This window comes from Lithobates pipiens, unplaced genomic scaffold, assembly GCF_037356315.1.
Source record: "Lithobates pipiens isolate NorthernLeopardFrog02 unplaced genomic scaffold, aLitPip1_a1.2 Scaffold_8, whole genome shotgun sequence".
Lineage (NCBI taxonomy): Eukaryota > Metazoa > Chordata > Amphibia > Anura > Ranidae > Lithobates > Lithobates pipiens.
Genome location: NW_027507903.1, coordinates 325,915,474 through 325,929,374, shown reverse-complemented (window position 1 = coordinate 325,929,374; position 13,901 = coordinate 325,915,474). Strand labels below are relative to the sequence as shown.

Here is a 13,901-nt window from a genome sequence, read left to right as displayed (position 1 = left end):
GCTCTTGGGGTAATTTTGGGCGGCCGGCTACCCCTGGGAAGGTTCACCACTGTTCCATGTCTTCGCCATTTGTGGATAATGGCTCTCACTGTGGTTCGCTGGATTCCCAAAGCTTTGGAAATGGCTTTATAACCCTTTCCAGACTGATAGATCTCAATTACTTTCTTTCTCAATTGTTCCTGAATTTCTTTGGGTCTCGGCATGATGTGTAGCTTTTAAGGATCTTCTGGTGGACCTTACTGTGTCAAGCAGCTCCTATTTAAGTGATGCCTTGATTGTGAACAGGTGTGGCAATAATCAGGCCTGGGTGTGGCTAGAGAAATTGAACTCAGGTGTGGACAACCACAGTTATAGTATGTTTTAACAAGGGGGGCAATCACTTTTTCACACAGGGCCATGATGGTTTGGATTTTTTTTCACCTTTAATAATAAACACCTTCATTTACAAATTGCATTTTGTGTTTACTTGTGTTGTCCTTGACTATTGCTTAAATTGGTTTGATGTTCCGAAACACTTAAGTGTGACAAACATGCAAAGGAACAGGAAATAAGGAAGGGGGCAAACACTTTTTCACACCACTGTATATCCATAGCAGTAGTTCTCTTTAAATACATCAGGATTGATGAAACAAGGCAACTAAAAAGATTGTGTATCCTTATTTTTTGCATAATTTTCCTACCTTTTCTAGGGTCCAATTTGCAACACTTAAGTCGCACACACATGGGTTCAAAGCGCCGTATAGAGCTAAAAGCCATTTGTTTGTTTTTCTATTAGTGTGTAGGCCAGGGGTCGGCACCCAGCCCACCACTGTTTAAATACCCGGCCCATCGTTGACCGTGATTAATTCACGGGCACCCAACCTGTGGACATTTTCGCCGCTGTCCTATTTATTGGACATCGGCAAGCATCACAGGGCTGGATGGGGGCGGGAACTGCTGGAGTTAACTTATTACATTAAACAGCAGGTGATTGGCTGCCAGGCAATCCTAGCAACCAATCACCAGCCTGTTAGTGTGAAAAGTTAACTGCAGCGGTTCCCATCCCCATCCAGACCTGTGATGCCAATCTCTGCTCTGCTGTACACCTGTGTAAGGTAGAAGAGTTCTACTCTAGGAAACTTACTATGGGGGGGGGGCATTGGGACAGGGACACCCCATCTCACTTGGGGATCCGGACACCCCATCTCTCCTAGTAATGGGGACCCCCATCTCCCGACAATTCTGCTTGGCGTCAGCCCCCCTTGGGTGCCAGGATAGGGGAGGGGGCAATAAAAATACAAATCCCCAGCCACATGCTCCCTGGCTTTGTATTAGTGAAGCACCTTAGTGAGGTAAACCTGCACTATTACCATGTTAGAATTATGATTATTATCTTAATTTATTAGCAGGCGAATGCAGCCCTCCATGCATTCACATACATTGAATCTGGCCCTTAAAGCAGTTGTATACCCGCTAATGTGTTTTTTTTTGCCACCTGCAAAGGAAAAGGCATAACGAGCTAGTATGCACCGCATACTAGCTCATTTTGAAATACTTACCTTAGAACGAGGCCCCGACATCTCGCCCGATCCATGGTGAGAGAGCCATGGTGAGAGAGCTGACATGTTCCCTCAGCGCTTCTTCTGGGTATCGCGGCTCCGGCCACTCTCCCGGCATGCGCGCGGGAGATTTCATCCCTTTGTGCGCATGCGCCTCTGCAGTCAGCGGCGCATTGCGAGGGGAATATCTCCTAAACCGTACAGGTCTAGGAGATTTTTTTTTTTACCTACAGGTAAGCCTTATTATAGGTTTTCCTGTTGGTAAAAGTAAAAAAAATTGACTATACAACTGCTTTAAGTGGAAAAGGGTTGCTGACCCCTGGTGTAGGCAGTCTAAAAATGTGAATGGATATGCACCAGCTGTATGGATCCACCCGCAAAGCAGAGTTAGACAGGTTCACTGGGATGGGTGCACAGGTTGTGTGTTGGGGGCCTTACACCCATCCCTGCATACCTAATAAACTATATGTATGGCTTGTATTAACACTTTGTATGGCATTTTTTAGTTAACTATACTAATAGAATGAAAGCTGACCGAAGAAAAAATTGAGTGGACAGGTTCTTTTTTTTGTAGATAAGACATGTTATGTGTCCTCTGCAATAAAACAGACTTACCTGTCTGTTTGTATTCATTTTTAGAATGTACACTGACCTGTGCAGCTCAGTATATATCCACAGCATACCTCAGGGCTGAAGTGAATGGGCGCATGTGTGAGAGGTGCATCATTCGGCCTAGCCAATCGCAATGGTTGAATACCTTGCACCTGGGAGAGACTGGCGTGGGAAGCGAGGGGAGGCGAGTTTACTTCCATTTTAAGATAATCAAATTTTTGGAATTGGCTGTAAAATTGCTCTGGTAAGTAAGATCATGTTTAGAAGCTTTGAAAATATGGATCATGTGTGTGGGCAATAAATTATTATGCTGATTTTATTTATTTACAGAAGGCAAACATATTACTATTAATCACAGTATTAAATGCAGAGAATAGTTAATACAAAGTACTATGGCAGTAGGGCTTATTGGCATCTCAGATGTTATCAAAATGCAGAACTTCTTACCAGAATCCCACTAATCCTACTTGTATGGGGGCACTCATCCATGGAAATCGCTAATATAGAAGAGAGATTTGTATGAAAATTAAGCAAAATTATTTAGATGGCATTACATTATACAATACAGAATTTTCACATTACCTTAAGGAATGCTTTCTTTTCCAAACTGTTCATTAAAAATGGAGGAATAGCTGTAAAATATAGCATAGAATTTATGTTAGCAGATAATAATGCTGCAATTCTCTTGATTTTCATTCGCTTTAAAACTTGACTTAAGTAAGCATAGTTTTAAATGTTGCACATACACAGTGCTCAGCATAAATGAGTACACCCCTTTTGAAAAGCTAGATTTTAATCAATATCTCAATGAACACAAGAACAATTTCCAAATTTTTGACAAAGCTGAGTTTTATAGAACATTTGTTTAGCTCATTACATGAAAGTAAGGTTAATAATATAACTTAGATGACAAAATATTCAGTTTTACTCAAATGAGTTGGTGCAAAAATGAATACACTCCACAACAAAAACCACTACATCTTGAATTTTGTATGACCTCCATGATTTGGGGCAGCACCAAGTCTTCTAGGCATGGAAAGAACAAGTTGGCGACATATTGCAACATCTATCTTTTTACATTCTTGAGGAACAACCTCTTTTAGAGCCTGGATGCTGGATGGAGAGTGAGGTCTCTTCAGATTTCCCCATAAGTGTTCGATTGGGCTCAGATAAGGAGACATACTTGGCCACTGACTCATGCTCTGTTCTTCAGAAAAGCAACAGTGGACTTAGATGTGCGTTTTGGATTATTGTCATGTTGGAAAAGTGCATGACAACCAAGGGCACGGACTGATGGTAGCATCTTCTCTTTCAATACAGAGCAGAACATCTGTGACTTCATGATACCGTCAATAAAATGCAGCTCCCCGACACCAGCAGCACTCATGCAGCCCCACAGAAGGGCACATCCACCATCACGTTTCACTGTAGGCACCATGCATTTTTCCTTGTACTCCTCACCTTTGCAACACCATACAGTTTTAATGACATCAGTTCCAGAAACATTTGTCTTGTTCTCAACAATCCAGAGCACAGAGTCCCAGTAGTCTTCTTTATAAGCATGGGCCCTGGCAAATTCTAGGCGGGCTTTTTTGTGCATGGGCTTTAGGAGAGGCATCCTTCGAGGACGACACCCATGCATGCCATTTCTCTGCAGCGTACGCTGTATTTTGTCATGGGAAACAGTCACCCCAGTTTGGCTTTGCTGCTGTTCTTGTAGCCCTCTCCTTTGTGTAGAGAGATTATTTTCTCTCTCAGGTCTTGTGATATTTCTCTTCCATGTGGTGCCATTGCTGACAGCATGAAATGGGAAGGCGTTTTCTTTGTTAAGTAATGCCTTTTTTACAATCAACTGTCTGCTGGACACCTGTTTGATGAATAATTAGACCCACCTGTAGTTGAATTCTTGTTAATTAGGATTTTGTCAAAAATTTAGCACTACTTTTAAGACTTTCATTGAGGTGTATTCATTTTTACAACATGGTCCTGTATGAATTTATTAGAAAAATAGGATTTTTTGTACTCACCGTAAAATCCCTTTCTCTGTAATTCACCGACCGACACAGCTCCTCTCTGTAACAACATGGGTTGTTAGCCCTATCACTAGGAGATACTAGGCAAAGTAGTAATACAACACTTCAGAACTCTTAGTTGCACCCAGGGGGGTGGTCCCTCAGGCTACAATCCCCCACACTCTGCACTAGCAGCCTCAGTACGTCAACAAGCAGTATAACGTAGAGAGAAAAAGGAGGAGCGGGTGCTATGTCGGTCGGTGAATTACAGAGAAAAGGATTTTACGGCGAGTACAAAAAATCCTATTTTCTCTCTCTTATATTCACCGACCGACAGCTCCTCTCTGTAACAAAATGGGACGTCCCCAAGCAGTGCCAAAACGAGGAGTGGGAAAAAAACAGCATAAAACTTCATCCACCATGGCAAGTGGGAACTAGTGAAACTATACCCACACAAAAACAGCAGTGCGTGAAAAAAACCACCACGCACAACAGGGTACCCTCAACAGGAGTGATCTCCAAGACCACAGCAAATGCGGAAGTAATGCAAACAGTGCATTACGTAACAGTACTGCGTTTTTATCGAAAAACCAGGAAAAAATGTGAATTGCATAGTCAATTGCAACTACACGGCAGCCTGCAAAACTTTGCGGCCAAAACAGGCATCAGCCGATGCACTGACGTCTACCTTGTAGAACTTGGTAAACGTATAGACAGACGACCAGGTCGCAGCTTTACACACCTGAGTGACAGACGCTTGGGGTTGGAAAGCCCAAGACGTTCCTATTGCCCTTGCGGAGTGGGCCGTGACCGGAAAGGGGGGCACCTGCCCCTTAAAGGCGTAGGCTTGTACTACAATCTGTCTGATCCACCTGGAAATGGTGGCTAAAGGGAACAGCCATGCCTTTCTTTGGACCAGCCACCGAAACAAACAGTGAGTCTGACTTCCGAAAGGGAGCCATGGCAGACAAATACACCTTCAGAGCCCTAACCACATATAGAGTGTGAAGGGCCACCTCCTTAGGGTGCTTCGGCTTAGGACACAGAGAAGGTAATACAATGTCCTCATTGATATGAAAAGCCAAGATCACTTTCGGTAGAAAGGAAGGTTGCAGACGCACCACCACCTTATCCCTGTGGATAACCAGATAGGACGACTTGCAGGACAAGGCCACCAGTTCCGAAACCTTCCTGGCCGATAAGATGGCCACTAGGAAGACCACTTTCTGGGAAAGAGTCAACAAGAGAATCTCCCTGATATTTTCAAACTGCGGTCTTTGAAGCGCCGACAAAACCAAGTTCAAATCCCAGGGGGGCAACGGTGGACGCGCCGGAGGGACTACGTGCCGTACCCCCTGGACAAAGGTACTCACTAAGGAGTGCGATGCCAGGGGTCATTGAAAAAAAGACAGCTAAAGCTGAAATTTGTCCTTTGATGGTGCTTAATGCTAATCTCTGGTCAACTCCTTGCTGGAGAAACAGCAGGATCCTGGATATGGCAAAGGAGCGCGGATGCCATCCTTTCTCCTCACACAGATGTAGGCCTTCCAGGTACGATGGTATATCTTCCGAGAAGATTTCCGTGCCCTCAACTTAGTTGGAATCACTGAGTCCGACAGACACCGGTTCCTCAACACCTGGCTTTCAACAGCCATGCCGTTAAAGCCAGCGATGGTAAAGCAGGGTTAAAGATTGGACCTTGAGATAGGAGGTCCTCTCGCAACGGCAGTCGCCAGGGAGCGTCCGCCACCAGACGCACCAGGTCTGTGTACCAAGGACACTGAGGCCAATCTGGGGCAACCAGGATTACTGGGATCCCCTCAGCTTCCACTCTGCGCAGCAGGCGTGGCAACAGTTTTAGTGGAGGAAAGGCGTAGCTCAACTGGTACTGATCCCACGGAGCCACCAGCGCGTCTGACGCATCTGCCCACGGATCTCTGGTCCTTGACACGAATCTTGGTACCTTTCGATTGAGACGGGAGGCCAATAGAGCCACATCTGGTGTGCCCCACCGCAGGCACAGCAGCCTGAATATCTCCGGATGCAATGCCCATTCTCCTGGGTCCAGCATCTGTCGACTCAGATAGTCCGCCTGCCAGTTCTCCACTCCCGGGACGTAAATGGCCGACAGGGCCAGTACGTGACGCTCTGCCCACCGAAGTAAGTGAGTGACCTCCCATGCAGCGGCTGAGATTCTTGTTACCCCTTGGTGATTTATGTACGCCACAGCCGTGGCGTTTGACTGTATCCTGATCGGATGCCCTTGAAGTCTCATCGACCATGTGTGGAGACACAGCCTGATCGCTCTCAGTTCGAGCAGATTGATCTGCAACTCAGATTCTTCCGTCGACCAGAGGCCCTGAGCCGACTGAATCCCCATCACTCCACCCCAGCCGGATAGACTGGCGTCCATTGTGATCACCGTCCATTTCAGAGGAAGGAATGATTTTCTGGACTGAATCACCGGGGGGACCTCAATTACCAGATCAATGAGTCCCTGACTGACTGGCTCACCTGGATCTGTCAATCTAGGGACAACTGAGATTTGTCCCATTTTGACAAGATCCCCTTCTGCAGAACTCTGGTGTGGAACTGGGAGTAAGGTACTACCTCAAAAGGAGGCTACCATGAGTCCCAGTACTCACATGCCGGTCGCCAAGGAAAGGAAGATCCGTCAGAGCTTTTTGGATGCCTGGTCAGCCGACCAGCATTTTAGCCAAATTGGGCGCCTCAGCACCACAGCTGAGACTGAAGCCCTGGATAACAGGGGGAGAGTATCCAGGGCCACGTCACAGATGTACTTAAGGCCTTGCACTAGTTGGTCTGCTAGTTCCATGCAGACAGGGGAAGCCTGTTGCTCTCCCAATTCGTGGAGCAAAAGTTTTGCCCACTCAGTCAGTGTATGCAACACAAGTGCGGGTGCCAGTACAGGTCGCATGGCTGACCCCACAACCGTAAACAAGGAACGAGACACCACCACGGCCTTCCTGTCCGTGGGATCCTTGAATGCAGGAGTCCCCTCAACCGGGATCGTGGTTACTTTATTTAACCTGGATACTGGGGGGTCCATGATCGGAGGAGCCGACCATTTCTTGAGAAGGCTTTCCTTAAAGGAGTAACGCACCGCCATGTATTTGGGGACCGAAAAGGTCCGTTGCGGGCAACCCCATTCCTTGTAAATTAACTTGTCAAAATAAGTCAGATCCGGGAACACCTTAGGTGAACGTGCTGGTTTACAGGACCCAAAAGGAACCACTACCTCAGCAAAGGAATCTGCTGGCTCCTGAATCTTCAGGGTATCACGCACAGCTGTGATAAGTGCTCCAACAAGCGCTTTGTCGCACACGGACCCGGGCGGGGACTCATCACTGTCCGAACGGTCCTGGTCAGCGTCACCTGACACGACAGAGCAGAGGTCACCAGCCTTAGCAGGGCCAGAATCTGCGTCAGAGCTCTCCCCAGAGGACGGGGGGGGGGGCACCGTTGGCACCCACGCACCGCCTCCATCTTGGCAACGAACAAATTGAGGACCACAGACAAGGTGTCCAAGGGCACCGCAGGTGACCTGGTTGCAATTGCCTGGACTTCGGGGGAAGAAACACTAGTTTCTGAAGCCATGCTGACCCTACTCTGTCTACCACCCGAAGGGGACTTAGGACAGTGACAGTCACACCCTCCTTACTGCTGCAGGCTGAGGGGCTATTTCCCGCAGGACTCACCACACTTAGGGGTTCTGCGCTATCCAGCAGGTAGTGCCTGTAGTCTTAGTTGGCTCCCAGGTGCAGAGGAATCAGCTCTGTCGGTGGAAGCTAATGGCGCTAAAACCACTCTGAGGTGTGCTCAGGCTCAAAGAAAATGGCCGCCCAGCATAAGGACATAAAACACAGGAGCACATGCTGCCACTAGAGAACACTGAAAAAACGTGTTCAAGCTTCCAGAAGACGGCCGCCGGTGTCCAGTATAAGGATAAATCACAGGAAAAATGGCCGCCGAAGCCCAGGAGAGAATGCTGCCCTTGCCCACACCTAAGATGGCCGCTGTATGTAAGCCATGAGGGACAGAGAGGAACAATGGCGGTAAACACAGCGCTGCACAGGACACAAGCACAGTCTCATAGGCACCTTCCAGGGACATGAAAAAGAGGACCCAGGACAGAGCCAGCCAGCACAACCCCGCCCCACCCCCAGATGAGAAGCCCCCTGGAGAGCCCCTGCAGACACACACACCCCGCTCTGCAGCATCCCCCACAGGAAGGGGGGGGAGAAAGGGACAGGGATAGAAGAGAGGGAGGTGAGGGACCCCCAAATCGACCTCCCAGGGAATGCCCAGCTGCTAAGCCCAACCGAGGCAGGGAGAGCTGTACTTACCAGTCCTGAAGAGCTGGCAGACATTCCATTACAGACCCACTCTCTGATCAGTACAGGGTGGCTGCTGGCCTGGCCCACTGACGCAGACATCAGTAGCCCAGTCATGTGTGTGCCCTGGAGCATAAAAGCTCACCGAACCACCTCTGGAGCTCTGGCCTGCACACGCTCGATGGCCGGACTGGGGAGACTACAAGGATAAGGGTATCCAGCCTGTCACCCAGCCGGCTGTTGATAGCAGATCACAGGATCTATCATCTTGCGCAAAAAAAAAAAACACACGGATCGATGGGCCCGTCAGGGTTCCTAGGTCCTTCTCCTTCACTAGGCAAAATAAAACTGATGACTGCATGGCAGGCTGGAGGGTTGTTACCTAAGGGACCGCCCCTGGGCGGAACTCGAAAGTTCTGTGTGTTACATAACATGTAATGCCTAGTATTCTCCTAAAGGTGGGCGTAACAATACCATGGCTAAGAGAGGAGCTGTGTCAGTCGGTGAATATAAGATAAATATGAATTTTGACTTCCCTGTAAATTCCTTTTCTTGGAATACAGTACAGGACTGATATTCATAGACCATGGGTTATATGCTGCTACTTTCTGGTGACTGGAAGCAAACATTTGCTTGGGCCGCCCTTAGAGCATACCCATACAACCCCACCCACTTTGTGAAGCTCCAGGTTTTTTTTTTTAGCAAGCGATAGGCAGCAATCAAAAATGCAGAGAGGAGAGGCGCCTGTGACCTGTACTGCACTCCAAGGGAAGGAATCCATCTTCACTCTGTCCAAAACAAAAAAAATAAAAAATTTTGCCCAGCAAACACCAACAGCTCTGGTAGAATAGGCTCTGATGGGAAAGAAGGGAACCAGTTCCAGCAATGTGGACAAAAGCAATGGCACTCTGGGGGTCTTTCCTTCTGCTGCTCTGTGTCAATGGACAGACAGCAGCAGCTCAGAAGGGAGCCTCTTCGGGTGGCCCCAAGTGCATGCTGCTTGCTATAGTGGCACTCAGCAGGAGGAAGAGGCAAAGAACTCCAGCAGGGGACCCGAGCAGAGGAGGATTGGGGCTGCTTTGTGCAAAACCAACTGCACAGAGGAGGTAAGTATAACATGTTTGTTTTATATAAAAAAAATAAAAATAAAAGTAAGGGGGTAGGCCCTGGAAATTAGTTTTCTGATCAACCTAGCAAGACAAGGAGGAACTTAATCTAGGTAAACAGGTACATCACCTAAGAAAAAGCTGGAACCTCAGAGTGGATGTTTTTGTTTTTATTGTACAACAAGAAGTTTTTGTAGGTGTAGAACTTTAAAAAAAAAAAAAAAAAAAAAAAAAAACACACACAACATCGTCAACCTGATAAAAATGAGCATGCCAGAATAACCTCCACTAAGTTCTACAGTTGTAAAATACAGACTTTGGAAGAAATGTTAAATAGTCTGCCGTCTCTGAGAAAGAAATGGACTTATTCCCTTGTGTACACACCCATGCCAGGAGCAGCCATCAGAATTCTGGAGACGACCACCTGAGTGATGGCTTGTTTAGCAGCATTAGCAGATTCTCCTATTCGATTTCCGTTCTCATCTGTAACTGGTATACCATACTTCAATTCCCTGTAAAATACAATGTACTTCGATTCACTATACAAATACAATGCATACACTGAGTAGCCTTTTCATTTTAGGACACAGTTTCCATATAAACACCACACCGTTATCTCTGCCATGGCAGAAGACTAGGCCCACGTACACATGGTCGGAGATTTTGCCAACCAAATCCGTTGGATTTTGCCCGTCGGATTTAGTCCGACGGATTGTGTCCGAAACTGTTGCATACACACGGTCGGGCCAAGTTGGCGAAAAATCCGATCTTTCAGAACGTGATGACGTAATTTCGTTACGATGGGACTACATTCAGGCTAGTAGCCAATAGCTTTGATGTAGGAATTTGATCTGAGCATGCGTGGCACTTGGTCCGATGAAAATGCTCTACACATGATTGGATTAGGTCCGTCCGGCCCAGTTGGTCAGGAAATATTTCCATGTTGGAAAATTGGGTCGGACGGAGATTCGGACGGAATCAGTCCGATGCATACCACACACAGTCGGATTATCTGACGACACGGTCCGATAAGACTCATTCCGACAGATTATCCGACCGTGTGTACAAGGGCTAACTCTTTTAGATGGCACCTGTGAGATAAGTATAATTGGCAGCATGCAACCCAACCAGATTTTACTACATCCAGATTAGGGGTGCCTGTAAATATAAGAGGGAGATGCAGTGTACAGAAATGTTGTAAACCCCATTTTGTCATCTCTGGAGGCCAGCCCTACCATTTATACAAATCCATGAAAATGCTAAGAGATCAGTGGTTATAGAGTGGAAATTTTTTATTACATCATAAATGGAATAAAACATTCTACGCATGTGGGGGAGGGAAGGTGTACAATAACTCCTTCAACCTGAGCTTTAAGTGGTTATAAACCCTTACAAACCACTTTGACCTACAGGAAAGCCTAGATTAAGGCTTACCTGTAGGTCCAAGAAATATCTCCTAAACCTATACGGTTTAGGAGATATTTACCTGAAGACAGCCACCTTTGTCTTAGACAGCGGCGCGCAGGCGCACTGGGTAAGCCGCAGATCGTGGCGATATGCCGCGAGTGTTGGCTCCCGTGCGCATTTGCGAATCACAGCGCTGGAGCAGCGAGACCCACCAAGAAGATGGACGCTCGGAACTACAGGGGACAGCGGTGACATCGCTGGCTCCTGTGTCAGGTAAGTGACACATAATGGACTACTATGCGATGCATAGTAGTCCATTATGCTTTACCTTTGCAGGGTTTACTTCCTCTCTGATTCTCATCAGGGTTTACCTTCTCTTTAAAGTGCTGTCTAAAAAGATGTGGAACTTACAAAGGTTCAGCAGTACAGTCTGCTCCTTCTAAAGCAGGCTCCAGCTCCTTATGTGAATGTACAGTGCTTCACTTTTTCCACATTTTGTTATGCTACAGACTTATTTCAAAATGGATTAAATTAATTTTCCTCAAAATTCTACAAACAATATTCCATAGCGACAACCTGAAGTTTGTTAAAAAATAAAAATAAAAAAAATCACATGTACATGTAATCTACAAGTTGACTGGAGTCCGCCTGTAGTAAATTCAGTTGATTGGACATTTGGAAAGGCACACATCTGTCTATAGAAGGTCTTACAGGTAACAGTGCATGTCAGAGCACAAACTAAGCCATGAAGTCCAAAGAATTGTCTGTAGACCTCAGACACAGGATTGCAATCGGGGCGAAACAGATCTGGGGAAGAGTACAGAAACATTTCTGCAGCATTGAAGGTCCCAATGAGCAGAGTGGCCTCCATCATCCGTAAATGGAAGAAGTTTGGAACCACCAGGACACTTCCTAGAGTGGGCCACTTGGCCAAACTGAGGGGGAGAAGGGCGGAGAAGGGCCTTAGTCAGGGAGGTGACCAAGAACCCGATGTTCACTCTGACAGAGTTCCAGCGTTCCTCTGTGGAGAGCTGAGAACCTTCCAGAACAACCACCATCTCTGCAGCACTCCACCAATCAGGTCTGTATGGTAGAATGGTCAGACAGAAGCCACTCCTCAGTAAAAGGCACATGGCAGCACACCTGGAATTTGCCAAAAGGCATCTGAAAGACTGAGCATGAGAAACAAAATTCTCTAGTCTGATGAAACAAAGAATGAACTCTTTGGCCTGAACGGCAAGCGTCATGTCTGGAGGAAACCAGGTATCACTCATCCCAGCCAGAACCCAGACTTAAACCCGATTGAACATCTCTGGAGAGATCTGAAAATGCCTATGCACCGACGCTCCGTATCCAACCTGATGGTGCGCGAGAGGTCCTGCAAAGAAGATTGAGAGAAACTGCCCAAAAATAGGTGTGCCAAGCTTATAGCATCAAAAGACTTATGTACATGTGATTTATTTTTATTTTTTTAATAAATTTACAAAGATTTCAAACAAACTCCTTTCACATTGACATTATAGAGTAAAGTTTGTAGAATTTTGAGGAAGATCATGAATTTAATTTAATCCATTTTGGAATAAAGCTTTAGCATAACAAAATGTGGAAAAAATTAAGTGCTATGAATACTTTCTGGATGCACTGTATAGCTTGGCCAAGTAATAAAGTTCAATGGAGAAGAGAGGTTGCCAGCATTGCTTAGGGAGAGAGCAATGATAATCAATTGCATTCAGAATAGTAACATTAATAGCAACGCAACAGGTACAACTGTTAGAATAAAATGTACTCTTTATAACAAACGTGGAGTTGCCATTTTACTAAAATGTCTAACATTGCTACAAATATGACAGATACTCATTTTATTATGTGTTTTGATAGTTCAATATTTCCTCAAACATCTTACCGTTGCCTCATTAATGGAATGTTGATACAGTTAGCAGCAGCAACAGCAGCAAAAGGAACAAATCTTCCTATAAGTGGTGAAATATGCTAAAAAAAAAATATAAATAAAAAAGATTTTTCTTGTTAAAAACCTATATAGTAAAGATTATGTTGTGCAAGAACCACACGCAGAGCAGTATTTATACTTTTTAATTCAGTATATATGTAGTCAAATTCAGTGGAATTTCTCAGTTCTGGATCTCTCATACCTGGCCATTTTATTAAGCAAGAAGGCCTCAAATATGTCCACACTGTAAATAACAATCCCTATACAAACAGGAGCCTCTCTGGAAAAATGTGTGCCAAAGCTCAGTTTAGAAAAGGCATGCTCGTTGTTAAAATCATGTTCATGGAATCCAGCCCACCAGAGAATTTAGAGGGTACACTTTATCCTGTGCATGGGACCTATTCATTCCTATGGGGAAAGCTGTACTCCACAGAACTGGGGAAGGCCACCACTGATACGTCTCCTTAAAGGATTAATGGAGCTGCTATGCACATGCATAGAATAAAGAAGCTTTTGGAAGAAAGTCTATGTGGCTCCAAGAAGGGCCACAAAGTAAAGTTTCCTTGAATGGAGACAGAGGTAAGTAATGAAAAAGGTGCTCTGCACTTGGGGGAAGCAACTATGCCTTCAAGTACATCTTGTATCAAAAAGGTACAGGTATTCTTTAAGCACCCATGGTTTTGAAGGCCTTAATGCTTCTTATGCAAGAGCAAGAAAAATACATTTACATTTTATATATAGGTGCAAAAATCAACAAACAATTACACCTAATCAAATAGGACAGTGAAGCAAGGTCAGCAATCAGCTGCAATTTGCTAAAGTATTTTGCACATTCCTCTTTGTCTTATAAATGTTTATTTTAATACAGTTCAATTTTTATTCTTACTCTTCATACAACCAGTACTATTAGCTTTCATCTGAGG

The 13,901-nt window shown here is 45.6% G+C and overlaps 1 protein-coding gene across 3 annotated transcripts in view; it reads right to left on the bottom strand.

Moving 5' to 3' along the window:
- Nucleotides 1-13,901, bottom strand: part of LOC143963337 (sideroflexin-1) — a 120,457-nt gene that overhangs the window by 37,380 nt on the left and 69,176 nt on the right. For all 3 annotated transcript variants that reach the window (XM_077472946.1, XM_077472948.1, XM_077472947.1), the window contains 4 exons: nucleotides 12,934-13,019; nucleotides 10,008-10,135; nucleotides 2,733-2,782; nucleotides 2,598-2,647 (listed from right to left, as the gene is read on the bottom strand). In XM_077472946.1, the coding sequence (XP_077329072.1) occupies nucleotides 2,598-2,647; nucleotides 2,733-2,782; nucleotides 10,008-10,135; nucleotides 12,934-13,019 (314 nt within the window). The remainder of the gene's footprint in view (nucleotides 1-2,597; nucleotides 2,648-2,732; nucleotides 2,783-10,007; nucleotides 10,136-12,933; nucleotides 13,020-13,901) is intronic.